This window comes from Diceros bicornis, chromosome 33 (genome assembly GCF_020826845.1).
Source record: "Diceros bicornis minor isolate mBicDic1 chromosome 33, mDicBic1.mat.cur, whole genome shotgun sequence".
NCBI lineage: Eukaryota > Metazoa > Chordata > Mammalia > Perissodactyla > Rhinocerotidae > Diceros > Diceros bicornis.
This window is the reverse complement of record NC_080772.1, coordinates 5,487,125-5,510,169: the sequence shown is the minus strand read 5'-3', so window position 1 is coordinate 5,510,169 and position 23,045 is coordinate 5,487,125. Positions and strand designations below refer to the sequence as shown.

At 37.7% G+C, this 23,045-nt stretch overlaps 1 protein-coding gene across 1 annotated transcript in view; it reads left to right on the top strand.

The window, feature by feature from the left end:
• PXDNL (peroxidasin like) overlaps positions 1-23,045 on the top strand; it is a gene marked incomplete at its 5' end in the record, with an annotated part of 424,640 nt that overhangs the window by 376,321 nt on the left and 25,274 nt on the right. The window contains 3 exon segments of the mRNA XM_058528993.1: positions 1,746-1,880; positions 4,234-4,442; positions 21,306-21,420. Of these exon segments, the coding sequence (XP_058384976.1) occupies positions 1,746-1,880; positions 4,234-4,442; positions 21,306-21,420 (459 nt within the window).

The window sequence follows — 23,045 nt, the reverse complement described above, 5'->3', positions numbered from 1 at the left end:
AGTTCATAAAGTGCCTGGGATCACCAAAAAAGAGAGAGAAGACCAATTTCAAATAAAGCTATGTAGCAAGAAGACAGAAAGGAAAATCAGAACATTTCAGAGAAAAACTCTCCCAGGGAAGATAATTGAAACAGACCAAAACTATAATACGACACATGAATCTGAATTAAGCAAGCACTCAAACACTCAAACAAGTACTTGGAGATGTAAAAAGCCCAGCTATCATCAGAAATTAAGAAAAGAAATGCAGGAGGAGGAGACCGAGGAGGAAGGGTAGCAGCAATGAGAGTTGACTAAACTCAAAAAAAATTTTGAAGAATAAATTACAGTGTTCCAGGGGATAAGAGATTCACTTTTCTAGGAAATAGATCATAGAGAATTTCTATATGCTTATTGTAAGAGTATGAATTGTACATATATTTTGGACAGCAGTTTGCCATTATCTATTAAAATTAAAGATATCATACTCTGCACTCAGCATTTGCAACTCTAGCAATGGCGTGTTCCAGAGCAGAGATCTGCAAACCACAGCCTTTTGGCCAAATCCAACCCACTGCCTGATTTTGTAAATAAAGTTTTATTGGAACACAGCTGTGTCCATTTTTTATGTGTTGTCTATGGCTGCTTTCACGCAAAATGGAAGAGTTGAGTAACTGCAACATGTGGCCCACAATGCTGAAAATATTTACCATCTGGTCCTTTACAGTAAAAGTTTGCTAATGTCTAGTTTAGAAAGAGACCCTTGTACATATGAAGAAACATGTGTAAGAATGTTCATAGTATAAAAGCTGAAAACATCACAAAAATTCATCACCAGTAGAATAGAAACCTAAATTGGGACAGTATCCAATAATTGACTACTATACAGCAGAGAAAATGAAGGAGGTACAGCTGTATGCAACATGATTGAATCTCCAAATAACCTGTGAGTGAAAAAAAGGAAGTGTGAACACTACGTTTCCATCTGTGTTACGGTTAAAACACGCAAAGCTCAACTATATGTAGTCGACAGAATCATACACATGAAATGAGATGATAAAGTAAAGTAAGAGAAACGCTAAGTTGTTCTCTTGTTTATCCTTAGGGGCAGGGAAAAAAATACAATCAGAGCAGCTCCCACAAGGAATCTCAAGGGTGTTTGTCATGTTTTCGTTAAGTGGGTGATGTGTCCAAAGCTGTTCGGATTAAATCATTATTTGCATTATGATTTTTTTTTTATGTTTAAAAATTGCTTCCAATCCCAGATCAAATGATCATTGTCTTTTTAGCAAGAGGAAATTTATCTAACACATTATATTATTACCACAAGTTATTTTTTCACTCTGTTTATAAAGCATACCTATCATATACACTGACTTGGAAATTTTTGAATGCTTAGTTAATTAATTTGTTTATTTTCTACATGCTTTTGAAAGAATTAGATATATACATACAGAGACACACATATACATACACACACCCACATATATAGTTATATTCCATATACTTACAGGATAATTATAAAGATTAACACAGTGGATATTACATGATTTTGGTGTTAAATGCTCTTGGTTAGGTCACTGCTCTGCTCCCTGCCAGCTGGGTGATCCTGAATTCTTCCGTCATCTCAGTGCTGTTACCTGTGAAATGGGGATAATAATAACATCTGCCTTTCTTTTGTGTGTGTCAGATAAAATAATGCTTAGTAATCCTTTGTATAAACAATGCTGTCAATGTCACTTTCAGACTCTGGCTGTCTGTTTCAGCTTGTATGGCACTCCAGGCAACATTGACTTCTGGCCCACCCTCATGGTTGAAGACCTGATCCCTGGTACGAGAGTGGGACTGAGACTTATGTGCCTGTTTGTTACCCAGTTTCAGTGGCTAAGAGATGGAGATAAGTGAAGGATTATCTGTTATACTTATCAAAGATAGCAAAATTGCTTCTTTGCCCCAAAATATATGTGCATAATAACATTATAGAGTGATTTCAAACCTTCTATAATTTAAAATATATTCAATACAAGAAATAAGAAATAGCATCTGGCCACAGAATTTCTCCGACCACTGATAATACCACGGAGCATTCATTTTTGTAAATCTTTGTAAAAAGAAAAGAAATAGACAGTCTAGGAAGGTGACAGAAATCAGCAGTTAAGAAGATGCACTAGACTCACTACCGTGTGTTTGAATCTGGGAACCACTACTTACAGCTGTTTCACTTTGGGAAGCATATCGCCATAAACCTGTTTCCTCCTCTGTCAAGTCTGTATAACGATAGTACACAGATTTCGCAGACTGTGATAACTGTCAATGATGTTGGGAGCGCCGGACCAGACCTCTTTGCAAAACTCTGTGCTGAGAGCATTTATTGGTGGAAAGATAACTGGGAATTCTTCTCAAAAATCTCTTGGTTTGGGAGCCAGCCCAGTGGGATAGTGGTTGTTTGCGCACTCCACTTCGGCGGCCCAGGGTTCTCAGATTTGGATCTTGGGCATGGACCTACACATCACTCATCAAGCCATGCTGTGGCAGGCATCCCACATATAAAGTAGAGGAAGATGGGCACAGATGTTAGCTCATCTTCCTCAGCAAGAAAAAAAAGAAAGAAAGAAAAAATCTGTTGGTTTGTTCAAAGTGTTTATTGTAAATAAACTTGACTTTATGAAATTCAAGACAGCTGGCAGGAGAATGTAAGTTAGTTATGTAATCTCTTTACTGTTGCAAGACTAACCAAGTATAAAAACTAAGAAAACTTAAAACCAAGCAGCCCCCCTGAGTTGTCACGGAACACACAGTTAGCTCTCTTCTACCACTTGGAGCAAATGTATTCCAGGGCATTTCATCTTTGGAATCATTCGTAAAGTACAGTCTTGAGTAAGAGCTAGGATTCTTGTGAACCTGTTTGACAATTCAACCTTTTGCATTACTGCAGAGATGATACATATAAAGGACTTAATACACTGCCTGGACCTTAGTTTTTAATTAAAGTTATCCTAAAAATTATTCTTGATTTAAAATTTTTCTTCCAAATCTCTTGTATTTATGAATTATATTATAAAGAAAGTAGTAAAAAATTTAGTTCCTTTTATTGCACTTTGGCAAACATTAATAGTATAATATTTCATTAAATTAATTTTTATAAATTATTTTTAGCACTCTGGATTTATTGCTATACATAATTGGGCTAATACATTCAATTGGTAATAATTTAAGAATATACATAATCAAAAACTAAACAAATTTGGGAAAGCTTTGGTTTTTTGAGGAAGCTGTCTTCCCCATGTGTATTAGTTTGCTAGGGCTGCCATCACAAAATACCCCAGACTGTAGCTTAAATAACATAAATTTATTGTCTCGCAGTCCTGGAGTCTGGAAGTCCAAGATTAAGGTGTTGGGAGGTTGGTTCCTACTGGGCCCTCTCTCCTTGCCTTTAGATGGCCATCTTCTCCCTGTGCCTTGACATGGTCTTCCCTCTGTACCTGTGTCCACATTTCCTTTTCTTATAAGGACACTAGTCATACTGGATTAAGACCACCCCCAGTGGCCTTATTTTTACCTAACTACCTCTTTAAAGGCCCTATCTCCAAATTTAGTCACATTCTGAGGTACTGGGGGCTAGGATTTCAATATATGAATTTGGGGAGGAAAACTCAGTCCGTAATAGCACGTGAGTGACAACAAGTCTCTTGCTTCCTATCTTAACGTATGGTTGTACATCTAGCATGAGAAAAGTGCTTGGCATATGGTACTCAGATATTTCTTAAAGGAAGGACCACAAGTGTGTCCGCTCACTTGAATAGTGTTTTTAAACTGTATCCTTTTGTTTAAAATTGAATGTTTACTCTAACTAGTCAATAGATGTAATCAACTAGTATATGTTAATAATTAAAAGTGATATTTCCCTTTTAGGTAAACATGTCAGTATTAAATTGCTCAGGCAATTTCTAAGGCCAGTCCTTGGAGTTTTAGATTAAAATATGTGCTTTCTTTTTTCTTTTTTTAAACTTTACAGAACTTTACTTTAAATCATTTTGTAAAACTTGAATAGAAAGTGACAGTTCAAAAGCATGTGATTTAAGAACTTTATCAATGTTGGAGACAATTCAAAGCATCCTCAGCTGGAAAACAAACAATCCTTTCCACATGCTTCTCTTTTCTGAGCTCTTCTGTGCTCATTGTGACAGCTTGGCCTGGAGCTGGGGGCTCAGGCTGCAGACCCATCACGCTGTGCCTTTCTCTGTGGCCCCCCAGGTTCTGGTATGAAAGCCCCGGAGGGTTTACTCCCACACAGCTCACTCAGCTGAAACGGGCGTCGCTGGGCCACGTGGGCCGCATGCTCTGTGACAACATTCGGCAAGTCCAGGCTGATGTCTTCGTGAAGGCGGAATACCCGCAGGATTACTTGAGCTGCAGAGATGTACCAAAGCTCGATCTGCGCGTGTGGCAAGACTGCTGTGAGGGTCAATCGTGACATCATTACCTGGGTCTGTATTTACATCTGTGTGTGTGAGCACTCGCGTGCGCACTTGTTTTATTTCCGTGTCAAAGATTATGCTACTTAAAAAAGGTACACAAAGAAAAACAATGCAAAGCTTTCTCTTCCCTTTAGAAAGCAGGTGGATGTTGACAGAGGAGACAACAGGAAGGACGGAAGCTACCCCGGTTTCCAGCCCTCTTCCACTTCACGTCAGCCTTGTTAGAGTGCAGCAGTCTTGATGATCCATCTGTTCTCTGCATTCTCACTGCATTTCAGATCACTACACCAAAGATCGAATTCCTGAATACATCTCCTTCCTGGGGGTCAGCTGAGCAGAGAGAAGAGAAAAGATTCGAGTAACCTGGCTAACTTAGACTGTTCATTCTCCATAAGATGTTGCAGCCATGTTCACTGGAAATTTGGAGAAGTCCTGATAGAGTTAGACAAACAACTTTCTCTAGTGAGACAACACAATTTCCAACATCTAACATATCACCTTTTATGAACCAAACTCTACCTAACGTGCTTCGTTAACATCTAATTTGTCCTCACAATATCTCTTAAGAAATGTAGCTCTATTCTTCTTTAATAAATGAGTCAAGTATGGCTTAAAAATATCAGATAACTTGGAGTAAGTGGTGTCAAGGGACCAGGGAGAAGATGTATTGTCTGCTGACACCTGGAAATGAACTGAGGGCCTGCTGGTTCTGAGCAGACCGTGCTAATACTATCACATGTGCACATACATCGCAGTTGACAGCATCCTTGCGACTCTTCCTGCCTCTGCCAGCGCACCATGGCCTCATGCCTGCCCCATGTAGAGACTGTGCACCTGCGGCAGCTCAGAGCTGATGTTCTCTAAGAAGGAAATGAGAGGCCGGCCCCATGGCTTAGCAATTAAGTGCGCGCGCTCCGCTACTGGTGGCCCGGGGTTCGGATCCCGGGCACGCACAGACGCACCGCTTCTCTGGCCATGCTGAAGCCACGTTCCACATACAGCAACTAGAAGGATGTGCAACTATGACATACAATTATCTACTGGGGCTTTGGGGAAAAAAAAAAGGAGGAGGATTGGCAATAGATGTTAGCTCAGAGCTGGTCTTCCTCAGCAAAGAGAGGAAGATTAGCACGGATGTTAGCTCAGGGCTGATCTTCCTCACAAAAAAAAAAAAAAAAGAAGAAGGAAATGAGAGCCCCCATCACAGAGTAGTACTGGGCATTCAGAGGAGAGAAGAGGAAATTGTCAGCCCCAAACATCCCAGAGTGAGAAAAGCAAGTGCTAGAAATATGAGAGAATGTCTAACCAAAACCACAGGGACACCTGAGGCAGAGTTTTCTTTTCTCTGTGGTGGTGTTTTATGGGACAGAGCAAAAAGTAATTTGGTACTGTGGTACCAGGGTGGTGTACTTTTCCTCAGCTCAAATTCTTGGTGATTATGGACAGAAATAATGAAGTATTTCCAAATCTCCAAAACATGGGAAGCAGGAGACAATACACAAGACAGGGAATGGCAGGTAGGAATACTCCTGTTGCTTCTTCTCCAGTCTCCACAGACTGGATGCCGGGCCCCCGGAGCAGGGAAAAAAGCAGATGGCATGGTGGGGTGTGGGTCACGATGAAAATAGCTGTGCCCTGGAGGGAAGCAAAGGCTGTGGTCCCCTTACATCCACGTGTACCACTTCTAGATCTCCATTCCCTCACCCTGTGATAGGTGATTCACATATAACACCTACCTCATGTAATCTTCGTGAGTCTTTCAAGGTGGGTATCATTATCCCCACTTTACATACAAGGAAAATGAGGCTCTGAGATGCTAAATACGTGTTCTGAGGGCACAGTAGGAATTTAAACCTATGGTATAGCCAGCCTGAAGGCCTCAGCTCTTTCTCTGTGCACACCACCTCCTGATAGCCCCCGTAGGACAGGTGCCCTGCACAGAGACAACGAGCAGGCGCTCGATGAGGGCGCTTCCCTCTCCCGCCCTCCCACTCCTTTGTTGTACTATCAAATTTGGACATCTTAGGACCAAGAGAAGATATCCTCTCATTGTGTAAATTGTAATGTACTTGTTATGAGCGATATGTGTTACGGAAAATGCAATGCAAAGATTTAACAGGAAAGGGGAGGAGGGAATCTTGAATATGTGAAGCATTCTTGTTATTAAGATCCTAATTCATGGTCCTAGAAAATAGTAAGAATGCTCTCTCTGACAGCGTCTCAAAAAATACCTGGAAATTAATTAGCCGATAGTAAACATCTACTAAAAAGTTGGATAGAAAAATGCAGTGTTTTCTTTCACGGCGCTGTTATTCTCAGAACCGTGCCTGGCCACATGACAGCCCACCGCTTCCTGACCCAACAATGCTCAGAAGTCATTTCAGGAGCAAAATCCCTCAGGATGTAAATATACCACACGCGGTCTCAATCATAATGTAAGGAATCTGAAAATGTTTATAATGAGAACCATTGTAAATAGATGCAGATTTATTTTTCCTTGTAATTTTTGACTAACAAGCATGAATTTTTCAGAAAAACAAATTAAAAAACATTCTTTAAAATAAGGGACTTTAAATAAAAGTATTCAGTGACTGCTCAAAAGTGGACCACTTATTTACGGCAGGGGCTTCTCGCACCTCCCAATTAACAGCACCCTCAGTGTACATAAATGAGAGGCTGACTGAATCGTTCAAATCACCAAGGAATTACTTTGTAGGTTGTTGCTCTGTAGTTTCCTTTGGATCATACATTTTAATGATCTGAATTAACCCGTCCAGAAGTGCTTGTATCAGTCACATTGTGTCAACTCCTCAGACCTGAAGTTGTTACTTTCCTAGAGAAAGAGGGATGTATTAAAGGACCTAGAAATTATCTTTACTAATCAGTACACTTGTCTTAGTCATGTTTTCATTCCTGTTGAAGAATTCTTCACTCTTTTCTGATAATCTTATTCTCAGATTAAAACGAATACAATAACCATGTTTAAGTGATTCAACTGTTTTAACTGACATTATCCTAGAGAAAAATTCAAAGCTCTGTTTGGGATTTAAATGGCCACTCCAAGCAATCTTGGTGGTTTATCTTTATTAGAAGGAAAGGTATTATTAAACTGACTCTCAACTCTATATGTTACTTTTAAAGAAGATATTCTGTTTCAAGACTATTTCTTCAGTTCTGTTTCCCATGAATAATAGCCTACTGGCTAATACTGATTATCAGCAAGTTCCAAATGTGAATTTAACTACAATAAAAAAAAATCCCAGGAAAATTGTTCCTCTCCTAAATGCATAAAATATTGAAATTAACTTCTAATCTGTCTGAAACAGTAATAATGTAAATGCAATTGAGTTTTGGATAACTATACTTTATTATTCTTTGTAGGTAGAAGGCATAAGACCGAAAAGATGGACATGGGACTTGTAGGTCACGTAGAGATCCGTGATGCTGTGGGTTTGTGTGGGTGATGAAGTTGTGGAGTATCTTAGGCGTTAAGGAATGGGACTTGGTTTTCATTTCGCATGCCATTTATCACATTCCATGAAGAATTTTTTCTACCTTTTTTATCCATGAATTTTAAATTTCTCTTCACTGAAACCAGAGACAATTACAAAACAGCATGTTGATTTTTTTTCTTTTTACTATTATGTCATCCATTATGTTTCCTTCATACCTTGTATAAATTTTTCCAAGTCATTCCATATATATAATTAATTGCTTTTAGTTATTGCTTCATGTTTAATAAGTGTATTTGTATATACCAAAATTTATGTAGCCATGCTTTATATATCAGTGTATATAATATATACTTTATATACTTAATATTTCCATAAGCTGGATTATTATAGAATTCTAAAAGTAAAATTGCTTAAAGAGTATATGTTTTTAATAAAAAATTATATCTGGTTTATATCTAAAAAGGTAAACTTTATAATTCCATGACCAGTTGCAGGAGTACCCATTTCTCCACCAATGATTGAAGTTATGGCTCTTTTGTTTTTTTTGACAGTCCAGTGAATGAAAACTTGATGATCTCATTTGAATTTCTCTATAAGTATGTTTAAGCAACTTTCTGCATAGATGTGGATTTGGAGATTGGCTGCTCTGTGAATTGTGTATTTGTCCTGTTATCAATCTGTATGAGCCCTACAATTCTATATTCTAACAGTGGTGAGAATAATCATCCCAGGCTTGTTCCTGAATTGAAATGACTTTATCATTTTACCCTGTAGCTACACATTTGCTTTTTTTGTACATATATTTCCTTATATTTACGTACGTTTCTCATATTTCTGTACTTATCTTAATAGGATGAGCTGCTACATTCTATCCATGCTATTCCTTCTCCCTTTGAACTGCCTGGTTCTCAGGTCTTAGTGTGCAGAGAGAGTTTTATTAATATGAGTAAAAATTTATTAATAGCAAAGAACTTTCTTTACTTACTTTCTTCATTTACAGTTATTCAGAGCTTTCCTCAACAGGTTAACCTGATTTATTTATCCCATTATACGCACATGCATTACACACACAAACACATACGATGTCTCACGTCTGTCTGTGCTGTGGTGGGGGAAGATGCACACGTTAACTGCTCCTCCCTGTTTTCTCTTTCTTTTCCCTTCCCTTGAGGTGGGCTGTTCTGTTTTCTTATTTAGTTTTTTTCCTCAAGTAACGCTCTCATTTAGGGTACTTTTGTAAAATGTTCTGAGTTATGTTTTATCCTCAAATATCTTTTTCTTCCTGAAAAGCAAGGGCCATCTTACTTTGTATAGGATTTCTGAATTGTGGTCTCTTTTTTTCTCATTGTTTTTGGATGTTCCACCTCTGATTTCTACCTTGTTGTATTGCAAATGGCATTTTAGATACCAACTTCTTTTTTCTGTTTATATAGGTTTATCTAATTCTTTATTACTGTGATCCTATTAGATCTTTTTGTTCTTTTTCCTTCAGAGTTTCAGAATTAGATCAGAATATGCCAGATGTAACTCTTCCTACCGACTCAGTCTCAAACTTAGTGAGCAATTTTAAGTCACGTATTCACATTTTTCTTCAACAAAGGGAAATTTGAAACTCATATTTTCTTAATTATTGTATATTCCTTGAATGTTGTATAATATTTTTTTCTTTTGAAATATCCTTGAGTGTTAGACCTGCAGGATCTACCCTCCAAATCTCTTCTCTTTTCCTTCATATTTCCACCTCTTTTATATTTTTGCTAAGCATCTGATATATATTTTGCACATGACCACTAATATCAAATTCAGTAATTTCAGTCTGCACAGGGACCATCCTCCTGTTTAAGTTATCTATTTAATTTCTTAGTTTCAACATCATCTGTTTAAACTTTAGCAAGCTGTTTTCTGCAGCCTTTGCGAAGCCTTAGATCCTTGTATTATTATTCTCTGTCTCTTTCATCCCATGGGGCATATTCTGTGCCACCTGTGCCACCTCCTCCTCTCCCTCTGGCTGTCGGGCTCCTGGAACGGACAGTTTCTTTTCCTCTCCTGGATCATGGGGTTCCCGTCAGTTTGCTGAGGTTACCTCCAGGGCGGAAACCTTGCAGACGGTGACGGCTCTTGGGGCAGTGCTATGACATCAGCCCCTCCCAGCTCGGGGCAGTAATGCAGCCCACCTATCTAGATCTTTCTTCCCCTTCCGAGAAGCAGAGACACCGGCCTGAAGCTCTCAGGGAAACAGAATTCTGAGCAGCAAGTGCCCCCAGAGCGGAGCCGCCCTGAGTCCTCCTGCCGGCTGGGCGCGACTCCGCGGGGCCGCGGCCCTCCCGAGGCTTCTCAGGCCGGTTCTGTGCCCGGCCCGCGCCGCTCCTTCCGCACGGGCGCGCGCTGGCGCCAGGAGCCCTGCAGCGCGCTGCGGCCCCCGCGGAGGCCCGGCCCGGGCTGGGGGCCGAGGGCAGCCCCTCTCCGGGTGCTGGCGTTCCTGGGAGCTGCGTGTTCGTGTGCTGCGGTCGCCGCGTGCCTGCGATGAGCCGCCTACCTGCCGGGCCGGGCCAGAGAGCTTTCTTCTTCCTCTTGTTGAGCTGCATTCTGATCAAGGTCAAAGCTCTGGGGAAAACATGGCTACCTGAGCTTTCCTGTGCGACAGCATTAAGCAGCAGATGTGGTTGTTGAAGGTCATGGAGGTTCCTGTTGAATCATTTTATGCACACTATTGTGTGGGCTAAAAATACAGGGCAGCAAGCTGTGAGAAAACGAGTTTTGATCTGAAGCTAAAGCAGGGCCTGGAATCCAGTTATAAAACCCTGACTTCTCTGAAGATTAAAAGCATTCCCATTTAGATCCTCAGGAGTCACTGCAAGGTAGAAGCAAAGCGCGTAGGAACAGTTTACTGTCACCCGGCCTCCCTCCTGTCCTCTTGTCTGGAAAGATGCAAATCCCATGTTTTCTAAGAGTCCATTTCGTTATTAGGACTTATTTTTAATATTGCACTAAGATCAAACTTAGCATGACAGGTTTCTATCTGGTCATTTTGTTTCCTTGTAGAGAAATGTGGGCTATGACATCTATCCTTTGAAGATGATTAACTTTTCTTCAAAATAAATCTTTTCATTTTCACTAGAGATCCCCAAAACTTCCCATTTTCTTCATGTTGCATGATTTAGAGTTGCTTCACTATTCAAGTTTTACGTTATTCTCTCAGAACACTGTAATTTGTCAAAATCTGTATTAAAGTGTGATGCCCACAAGTGAGCATAGATATCAAAGTATGTCTTAGAGACTGGACTGATTGTCCAATCTGATATATTCCCTTCCTAACCAGAAATAAATCCACAAGCCCTCTGTTTAAAAACAAAAATCACACAGGTAACCTCTAAAAATTCAGGGAACCCCTCTTCCCTAGGCATCCCTTTTGTTCTATTTTGGCATTACCAACGTCTTGCTTTTGCCTTATGGGTTTATTTCTCTGCCCAGCCTCTGTATTTTGACAGATAGATTTAAACTGTCTGCTGTCTTGACTCTGATTCTATCAATATGAGCAAACTGCATCTAACTATGTGTGAACTAATATATTCAGATGTATCTGAAGACAAACTGGATGCCATCTAAAAGGATGACCTCCTTCAGGGACCAATTCTAGATATTCCCTGTTTAATTTTTTTGTCGTGCCACCCAGACGTGCACTAGAAGTCATACCAGGAAGCCTGTAATTTGCCCGGGCACAACTACTCGTAGTTTCAGAGAATGAAGAGAAACAGCAGGGGCGGGCTGGGGCTATATGCTGACTCTGGATATAAACTTCATGAGGCAGATGCACGTCTTTGGTACAAGTTATAGGGGAGGAAACTAGGATACTAATGAGTTCATCTTGTAAGTTGTTTTGATGTAATATAAACATCTTGTCAGTTATACAGCATTTCTTCATTTGCTCAGAAAAATAAAAACTTCATGGACAATAGTAAAAGAATCATTGACCAGAATCTTCTGTGATTTCAATTAGAATGTTGTTTCTATATTCTTATCAGTATTCATCATTCCAGAATGCTATATTAAAAGTTGATTCAAAGCATATATAAACATTAGGCTAGTTTGTGGGGGTAATTATCACGTGAATCAATTGCTTGATTTGGTAGTTCAGCCAGCAGAAAAGTAATAATTCAATGCCATAGGTATGGGCTAGGAAACAGTAAGTTCTCATTGACAATGTGGAGTAAGCATGAGGAACATAGAGAGGTCCAGAACACAGTCTAAGTTGTTGAAGTTATCTTATAAGTAGCAAGTATTCAATGTATTGATTGATTTGATTTGTTTTAAGGAAAAGGGAACAGGGAAACCTGACAAGGGAAATGCTAACCTTGTAATAATCAGAACATCACAGCAATCAAGATTAGCAAATGGTGGAATGAATGAATATAACATGAAAATTAGGAATCTTATTTTACCAGTGTACAGGATAATGTAAAATTTCTCAAGTTTTCATTGAAATTTAATATTTTATATCACTTAACATAATTTATAAAATATAAGTATTTCACATTACATTTCTGGGTTCTTTTCCTCCCTTAGTTATCTTAGTTATAGGTTTTCAGAGCTAGAGATGACCTGAGAGATCATTTGATTAAAAAGAACAACACTACTTCATTTTAAGATTTGGAAGCAAAAATTGGCAAGGTCTAAGTAACATGCCCTCAGGCAATTATCAGCAGAGCTAGGCATAGAATTCAGACTCTCAATTCTTTGGTTTTGTTTTCCCTTATCCTCCTATATAATCTCATAGCTAGTTTTCTTATCTTTCTGCTTTCTGTAATTTCCTCCAAGTCTCTTTTACTTGTAGTAAATATGGGAACTCTGCCTTGGATGACCTTCCTTTTCAGAATCCTATGCTAACGAATTATAAACGCAACACCCTTGACATTTTACCATCAATTTAAGCTAATTTCCAGTATCATCTAATCAATAGATCAAGCGTCTTTGCCTAATATTATAGGCATTACAGATGCAATTAAACAATATTCACAAGTCCTTATTACCAATCTACTTATTTCAGCAAACTCTATAATCACCACATTTGTTTGTGCCATAAATCAAATAATCAAACTCTGTTGATAAAATTGATTTTACATCGAGCATAAGACCTTTCCTTGAGTATCAAACAGAAAATGATTTACTCTCCATTCATTTTAGAAATGAGAAATAACACCTAATGCAGGTGATGCATTTCCCTAGACAAGTGATGTGTTAAGACATCATGCCACTTGATTAAATAAAACTTCTTTCAAATAAAACAATTTTAGAAAGAGCCAACAGATGTATATTTTCTACTGGGATTTATGGAACCATCTGGTCTTGCAATTTCCAGCTGCATATTTCACATTAAGTTCTGTCTTTAAAGCATCAAGTAATTTTAAATACAGTATATTTTGTGTACAAATATAAATATATTTATGTTTACTCATGACTTTACTTCAAATAAATTGTGCTTATGTTTGTAAACTAATGAAAGTTTAATTTCTTTCATAAGAAACTAATTTTATTACCAGAATATTTCATGATGCTACGGCTGTTTCATGCTTAACTTATGAAATGCCTCCAAAGTATTTCTAAAGAAGTCAGATTTCAGCAACTCCTATAAAGCTTTAATGAACCAATTAAATTGCAGCAGTGTTCTGAGGTTTGTCTTTGAAAGTTGTAGCTATTTTTAACAGCACCATAAGGACATCTCCCACTCTCCTTGGTTCTGCTAGTACATAATTTCTTACATGAAAAGCTTGTTGAAACTGAGGTGAGAACAAACCTCACAGCTGGAGAAAGGGCACTAAATAGCCCTGAAATGATAAAAAACACAGTGTGTTCAAAAGGTGGTATAGTTAATGAATCAAACTCTACTGATAATGTTGACTTCACATAGAGCATAAAACATTTGCTTGAAAATAACCTCTCATAAGTTCTAAGAATATTAATTTATCTTCCAAACACACCTTCTGCATTTATTTACAATCTGTGACATCCCACGGGGAAAAAAACTTCCTATATCAGAACTAGATCATTAATAAGCAAAGTTTCATTAAGTTAGGAAATGGTCTCAATACCAAAAATTTATTTTTCCATCAGATATGTCCCTCTTAGTATTACTATAAAATTTAACAATTATCATTTTATGTAGAGTTATTAATATTATTTAAGTACTGACATTAATAATTTAGCTTCAGATATGCTCCCATGGAAATATAAAGGTACTCCCCAGTAAAAATAGGATGTATGCCCCACAGATCAGTAGGAGACTAAAACCAACAGTGTAGAAACTAAGGAAACATCAACGAAATATAAACATATAAACAGTAATTAAGGAAAGTCAATAAGACCCAGATGTGGCTGAAGTTTCACTGCATTGAGAGAGTTATTAAAAGTAGAAGATTAAAGATTAAAGTAGAAGATTAAAGTAAAGATTAAAAGAGAAGAAAAGTTCAACCACACCATGAGAAGAGACATACATAAGCAAAATATTGAGGATGACCAAATATAAAAGCACAGGTATAAGTAAGTCAGGCACACAAATACATGGAAATATGGATGGCAATAACAATATTAAAGAAAGTTGAATTTAAGGAATAAAAGCATTAACTGAGGCAAGAAGATCTACTTCCCTTTAATAACCTATATGTGTTGTAGTTATAAACTCTCATGTTCAAAATAGATTAGCATCCATTCCGCACACTTTAATGGAAGTGTATTTGAATATTATTAATGAGATCAATTCATGAGAGATTTATCTAACTTTGTACACTATAAACTAAAATTAACTTTATCTTCAAATATTCATAGAGAATCTTCAAAAGTTCATTAGATGCTATATCATAAGAAAACTAAAATTCTCAAGAGGAAACTTCACATGGGCAATAATCTTCAATTTAACTAATGTAAAATTAAATGGTTAAATTTAAAATAAAATTGTTATTTAGACATTTTAAACTCACTTGAGCAAATAAATATTTTGTCAAGAAAGTAATGAAAGTTAAGTGGAATATTTTAAAAGTAGTAATGACAACATTATGTATCAAAATTTAAAATTTATGAATTAAAGACATTCATAGCAATTATCTTCCTTGGAGTTACGAGGATTAAGAATGGTTTTTTAGTTGTTTTATTCTTTGTACCTTACTAAATTTGATACAAAAAGCCATTATTACTTTTTAAATACTCCATCCAAAATTAACAATAAAGATTTTACTTTATAATTTTTAAAGAGCTATAATTACTAAAAAAGGATAACGTTTGTGGTGTGTTATATATGGATGGTATGGTATTTTTCATTGTGAGAAGTGTCCTTTTGATTCATGAACAGAAGTCAAGTGCAGTGCACAGATGAGTGGTTAGTGAGGTGGACATGCCCTTACGTAACCCCAGTGAGGCTCACTCTTCCGTGTTCCTCTCCTTTCAGTGTGGGCAGAATATGTTCCTTGCTTCTAATTATTAGGATATGGCAAAGGGAATGGCATGTCACCCCATGATTACATTACATTATATTATATAAAACTCTGTCTTACCAGATAGAGTGAGAGATGTTCTCCCGCTGGTCTTGAAGAAGCAAACAGCCATGTTGTGGACTGCCTGTGGAGAGGACCACATGATGAGGAACTGTGGGTGGCGTCCACTGAGGCCACTGAGGGACGGATGTGGCCCTCAGTGATACAGCTGTGAGGAAATGAGTTCTGACAACAACCTGAATGAGCTTGGAAGCGATTCTTCACTAGTAAAGCTCCAGATGAGAATGTAACCCACTGACATCTTGACTGCAGCCTCATGAGACTCTGAGCAGAGGACCCAGCTGACCTGTGCCTGGAAGCTTGACCCATGAAACTGTGAGATGATACATGTACTAGTTTGCTAAGGCTACCATAAGAAAGTGCTGCAGACTGGGTAGCTTAAATGGTAGACAGTTATTGTCTCACCATTCTGGAGGCTAGAAGTCCAAGGCCAGGGTATTGCAGGGTTGGTTCCTACTGAGGGCTGGGAAAGAGAAGCTATGTCATGCCTTGCCCCAGCTTCTGGTGGTTGCTGGCGTCATTGGCATTCCCTGGCTTCTTTATCACCCCCATCTCTGCCTCCATCTTCACATGGTATTCTACTTATATCTGTGTCCAACATTCCCCTTTTTATAAGGATGCCAGTCACATTGCATTAGGGCCTGCCTTACCCCACTGAGGCCTCTTCTTAACTAACTACATCTGCAATGACCCTATTTCTAAATAAGGTTACATTCTGAGGTAGTGGGGGTTAGGACTTCAACATATGAACTTAGGGGGAACACAATTCAGTAAAAATGCGTTTGTGTTGTTTTAAGCTGCTGTGTTTGTGTGACTTGTTACACTGCAATAGATAACTCATACAATTGTAAAGTAAAAAGAAAACAAAATGCCAGTAAGAGCATGAAGACATATCACGAGTTTCCTGCTGTGACCCCTCACTTTAAAACAATTGTGGGGCAGTTCAGTATTGCCCACTAATTCGGACGAAACGCCATCTACAGATATGAAATGATAATATACTTCGTTCCTTCACAGGAACTAGGAAGTAGAATTATATTTTGCTATTATATTATATGTATACAATGTAAAACTACTGCATTGAATAAACTTGTTCTCAAACTCCTCCCAAAATTGTCATTTTTATGTTTTCTTTAAATTGTTATTTGTACTTTGTTTCCTTATTCTCTTCTTGCAAGCAAATGAGAGGTGCTGAAATGTAAGAAACAAGTGTTGAAGATAACTTAAAATCAGAAAGTGTTATATATTTTTGTCAATTTTTAAAGTCTATCCATTATTGATATTTTTTAATATGTGGAATGCAGCATTGGGATGCCAGTGTTCCATAGTTGCAGAGTTTTGATTAATTCCTGGAAAAATGCACAATTTCCTGTGCTACTATACACAGCTCACCCTCCCCAACTTGAACTTGTTTACCCATCAAGGAATGTCAGTCCACTCCCACAAATTGAGATATCCAGGCATATTCCTAAAGCAACCTGCTGTCTTCAGAATCTTCTCATTTGTTAAATTAATCATTAATGTCCATAACCCTCGTCCTGAAATATCTCCTTACTATGTGCGCACCTCTGGACCACACCAGGTGTGGTCTGCGTTCGGATTGATTCTTAGGGACATGATTGCATCTACACACATACTGAAATAAGCTTTCCTTTTCTTAGCACTCACTGCCAAGCCAGATTGACATATTTCTTTTAGTTTAATTTGGTGAGACCTTTAAATAGCAAATTGTTGCACTTTTACAAGTTCTGCAAATTGTTCTGTGATATTTTTCACTATAAAGAAATGTGAATTAAAAAAAAATTCTAAAATATATACACCCACTTGTTTTTGGGAAAAATTTTTAAACTCATTTAGAATTACCTTGAAAAATAGTCTACAAACACATTACTTAAGTTTTAATTCATTCAACAACATTTTTTGAATGCCAATTATATGCTTATGAACAAAAATGTATTTATAACTATGGCATTATGCAAAAGTTATTTATGAACTAAGTCAGTTATCTTATTCTCTAAAGTTTATTCCAAAAATAAGAGCTACATTTGAACTTACTCTGCATGGGGCATTCTTGCAAAGTGCTTTACTAACGTTAACTCATTTAACCCCCTCATCAACTACATGAGATAGGTTATACCATCATTGTCATTTACAGATGAGAGACCACAATCAAAAAGGTTTAAATAGCTTACTCAAAGGAATATATTTCAAATGTGGAAGACAGGATACAAACCCAGATAGTCTGATTCCTTCAATCATAACTCTTAAACACAGAAAAAAACAAAGAACTGGATATTTAAAAATAATACTTTGGCCTCTTTGATTTCATTCCCTTCATTCACTCAAATATGTATTGAGTGTGTATCACATGCGGGTGCTGTGCTATGTGGTGAGGATGCAGTGGGAGGTGGACAGAGCCCTCCTCTTCTGTATCTTCTCAGCCAGCAGAGGGTGGTGGGACAGGTGTCTGCAGAGAGTGCTGAGACAAGGTAGTGAATTTCCATCCAACGTGGTCTTAGCAGTTCAGGAAAGGTTTCCTAGAGAAGGTGACATGGCACCTATGGTGTTTGTTAGTCAGGTGAGCTCAAATATATTTGGAGCTGGACCATTAGTCGTGAATTGTGCCTTAGAGAGAAATGGGGCTGGAGAGATAAGAAGGTGTGCATAGGGGAGGACTGTGTTTGACGCAGTGAAGATCTAGGGCTCCATTCATAGAGCGAAGGCTGGGGAGTGGGGTGGGGTCAACTGAGGATGCACTGATGGGGAGATGCATGCACTCATGCACACGCACACTGCATTAGGCTTCTTGACCACGAGCCATATTGCTACCCCTCCATCTGCACCTCTTACTGCTGTCTTGAAACACTCATTCTGCTGTATTTCATGCCCCTCAAGTCATAAGGGGACCAGAAATTTGACAAAACTTTTGAGCCAATCTGAATTCAAGTCATCTCCTTTTTATTTTCCACTCTAGACTCATTCATTCATTCACCCATTCATTCATTTAGTTCACAAATAATGGTACCATTATTCCAAAGTTGCACAAACCAGAAATCTAGGAGTTCATCTTGTTACTTCTGTGTTCCTTCTTCTGTGCTGTAATGTAGTGATCAAGAAGTTGGACCTTTAAGTAACACTGTCTAGATGCAGATCCTAGCTCTTCCATTAAAAAGCTGTAGTACTTTGGAGAAGGTAATGTAACCTCTCTGTGCCTTAGTTTCCTCAAGTTAACAACAGGGATAATAATATCCACCACAGGTTATTGTAAAGTTTCAAATAGATAATCCATATTAAGACTAAGAACAGAGTTTAAACACGTGTGTGTGTATATATATAGACACATGCAGATATATACATATGTATAAACATATTTGTATAAGAATATGCATAGATATAAAACAAAAGGATCTACCAAATTAACATACTTTTTAAATTCAGACATTGTTTTCAAAAGAGCAAACATTCAGCAATCAAAGGTGCATTGTCTCTTCAGCAGTAACTAGGGATAAATACCAAGGTGAATTTAAAACAAAAAGACAACAGGAATAAAACATCACAGCTGTCAGAATAAAAGAGCTGCATGGTCATTCAGTCCTAGTGGGTTGCTCGCCCACGTCCCGCCACCAATGGAAACTCAGCGCCTGTCCTCTGAGGGGACAGGGATCGGGTGGAGGGCTTGCCTGCGTCTCTCTTCACATGTGTGCGTCGCTATGCACCTGCTACATTATACACACTGCTCTTTGCTTTTGGGGTTTATGTATATGACCTTGCATATTCTTATGAGTGCTTTAAAACACAAAAATAAATGCTAAAATTCTATCTTTACAAAAAATAAATGAGAGACAGTAGATAATGAGAGTAGACCTGCAGCAACTTTCTCTATATTTTTTCCTTTTTATATGAAGATTAGAAGGGGAGATATTTGGCTTAACTGGAAATACTGTGATTACTGACTTGCAAACTCTTCAAAATCAGGAACCATGACTTATTTATTTTTATTTTCCCTACAGTGCTTAGTCTAATAAGTTAATAAGTTCTACATAAATATTTATTGACAAAATTATATACTATTCAGAAATAGAAAAACTGTTTCAATACATGATTGAAACTTATTTTTTAGCTGTATTCTTTTTGTTTTCATTTCTATTTCTTTTTTTTCTCACCGAGATATGCAAATATTTATGGATTATTGATTATTGATAAGGTGCTAGGTTGAGGGAACAGTGTAAAAGTAATCACCAGTGGATCCATTAGTATACTGTGTAGCTTTATCTATGATGTCTCGTCTCCATAATCACAAAAGTAACACAAGAAACATTTTGAGTAGTATACCTTTCCCACCAGCTCACTGGCAAAGGTGCCCAGTTGAGGTAGGTTTTCATCGCCACCATTCTACCTCCCTTCCTGAATAATTCTCTGTCCCCAGGAATTCAATATTTTCATGTTGCTCCTTCATTGTCCCAAATCTCCCACCTGTCCCAGGGCTTGCCTCGCTGAAGTGATTCAGGCTTTGAAATGACCCATTCTCTCTCTTACTTACATTTCCAGAAATCTTTTATTCAATTATGATAATAGACAACAATGTGATGATTAACGTGCAAACTTTACAAAAAGCTTTTGTTTTTCTTCAATGAACTGTTTTGGATTGTATAAATAATAACTTCTTTTTGTCGAAAACTGGGAGAAAACAAAACAAAATGTGCAGGTAGAAATAAAAAAAGAAAAGAAATAACTACATTCAATATTCTAGACACATCACTGTTGTCATTTTGAGATGTTTTCATTTCAGTCTATTTTTTATATGTTTTAATAGTGATGAGTTCATATTATATAACACACAAAGTTTTATTTTTATTTTGTGTCTAATTTTGTAGCATTTGTAGTTTATTTTGTTATTTACAAAATCAGCTTAAATGTCACTCTCATGTTTGCTTAATAATCTATCATGAGGCGTACTCCTCTTGAATTTAATTTACATACGATGGGGTAAAGATTTAAGTTGTCTTGACTCCCCTTCCCTAAGAAATCACTTGCTAATTGCCCAACACAAAGGTCTATAGGGTAGCTTGTCTCCCCTCCAGTTTATGCTGCCCAACGTAATCCTGAGATTCAACTGCATAGTGAGATGCTCTAGGATCATCATGTTCCATTTTCCTCTACTTTTGCCACCAGTATTAACAACTTTTTTTGAACTTTATGTATAGTAGTTACACTGCTTGGGAAGGTAGGTTCCTACATCATTATTTTTCTTCTTCAAAATATTTTTGTTTCTAGTCCATCTGTTTTCAGATGAAATTTACAGAGCTTTGTTTTTAAGCTTCACATTTATGTGAAAAAAGTTTTTCATATCATTCTCATCCTTTTTTGTTGTGGTAAAAAACACACAGCATGAAATTTACCACCTTAACCATTTTTAGGTGTACAGTACAGTAGTGTTAACTATGCACATTGTTGTGCAGTAGGTGTCATTTTTAAAAGCAAATCTCTAGTGGGTCGTAGGTGTGGATAAGAGAATTTGAGGAGCTCAAAATTTCAAGCATTCCACCCACAATGCTTCTGCTCCTTTGCTCATTGTCAAGTCCTCTAGTGAATAAAGGACACCCCGCGATCAGTGTCCTCTCTCAGATTCATCTTCACTCTCCCTGTGGAGCCTCTAACGTTTTTGCAAGCTGCCTTGTATCTCATCTGCCTTGGTAAAACAGAGATTCGGCCACATGCAAAACCAGAAATCTGTGACTCAGCAATATCAAACTGACTGAACGTATGTCTCTCTCTCCATTAAAGAAATAATCTAGACAGGAAGCTGACATCCCATCTTGCACGATGCTCATGTGGATACTTTTTCCCCACAGACTGTAGGAGTACAGGACAGTTCAGAGCATTCACACAAGAATCTCGAAAGAAACTCTCAGTTCAGTACAGCTATCCTGACAAGAAAGATGTGGACTTAAGTGATCTAATTAGTAGGTATGTATAGAAATATCTAACTTATTTAGGCTACTTACTATAGACTTGCTTCAAGTATACAGTTTCAGGGGTTTTATAGATACCATAGTTGACTCATTTACATATAGGATAAATTACATGAAGAAGAACAAACACATAGATAAAATTTGTAATATGAATGGGTTCAGTTTTGCTCTGGAACATCACGTTCAGGCTGTGCTTGGCAATAAGTTTTTCTCAATAAAGTGCAGAAAATTGCACATCATAGATGCTATTTTTGACTAATTGAATCACATTATAGATGTTGCTGTTTTTCAAATTCTTTTTGAAAATGTGAAACTCAGCATATTATTTGTAAGAAAAGTAATAATATTTATCAAGTAAGTTGATTTTAATTCATGCACAGTGTATTGCAAGAAAGGTTTAATTTGTGACCAAGATGGAATATTTTTGAACGCTTAGAAAATTGAGAAATGTCAATCTTATTCCTTTGAAATCTCTTAGCACTTCCCTTGTGACACTTATATACTAACTTCATATATAGTTAGCTTCTTCACAAAATTTCTCTTCACCATTGACTTGGAAGCTTCTGAAAATACGAACAGTGACTTGTGCATGCATGTATCCAATAGCTCCTTTTCATTGAGTAAGCATTCAATAATAGTCATGTAATTAAATTACCAAAATAAATGTCACATCCTGCAGCCCCATAGGTGAGCACCCTTGGAGGCACTATCTGAGGTAACTGTTTCCACAGGTGCCTCACACGTAGTATAATCCAGGCAAATTCAAAATGCATTTTTGGGGTCCATTTCCTCACTTACAAGTGGGAATTTGTGAAGTACATAGAAATGAACAAAGTATGGTCCCTGTCTCGTAAGATTTACACTCTAGGAGAGGAGGTAGTGTAATAACAGGGATGGGCGAAGGCTTTAGATTCAGGCACACAGGTTCACATCTTGTATCCACTGCTTCATAACTATAAACATTACATAAAATTTCTGTCTCAGTTTCTTCAGCTGTAAAATGAGCATAGTAATGCCTACTCTATGGGATTGCTATATTAAGAATATATATGTAAAGTGTCTGGTACTAATACAGTACCTAGCATTTTATGGGCATTCCATAAAAGAATAGCAAGTGCTGTTGTAGTGGTCACAATATGCCATTCTTTTAAATATTGTACAAATATTAACTCATTTAACAAAAGTGTTCATATAAGTACTGATGTGAAACCCAATTAGGATGCCATGTAGTGCAGAACGAGGGGTGATTAATTCTAACTGGGCCCTTAGACAGCCTATAGAAAGGAGGTATCTTGAAGGATAGGCTAAGATTTTTATAGAAGTTAAGGGCTTACAAGTCTGAAAGAACAATAAGCAAAGTCACGGAGGAAAAGTGAGCTGTATTTGGAGAGTGGTACAGCTGGTGTGTCTAAACCCGGTGTGTTCAGTGCTTAGGGATGAAGAACATTCTGGAAGAATGTTCTATAAAAGAAGATTGAGGCAGAGAAAGAAGGGCCTTACATTCCAGGCTATTCTGTGTGTTCTTGGATTTCCTTCCTGCAAGGTAATTAGAATATTGGCCAGAAATGGTAAACCCAGGCAGAACCATCTTTAAATAATTCAAGTAGCAGAAAAGAGTCA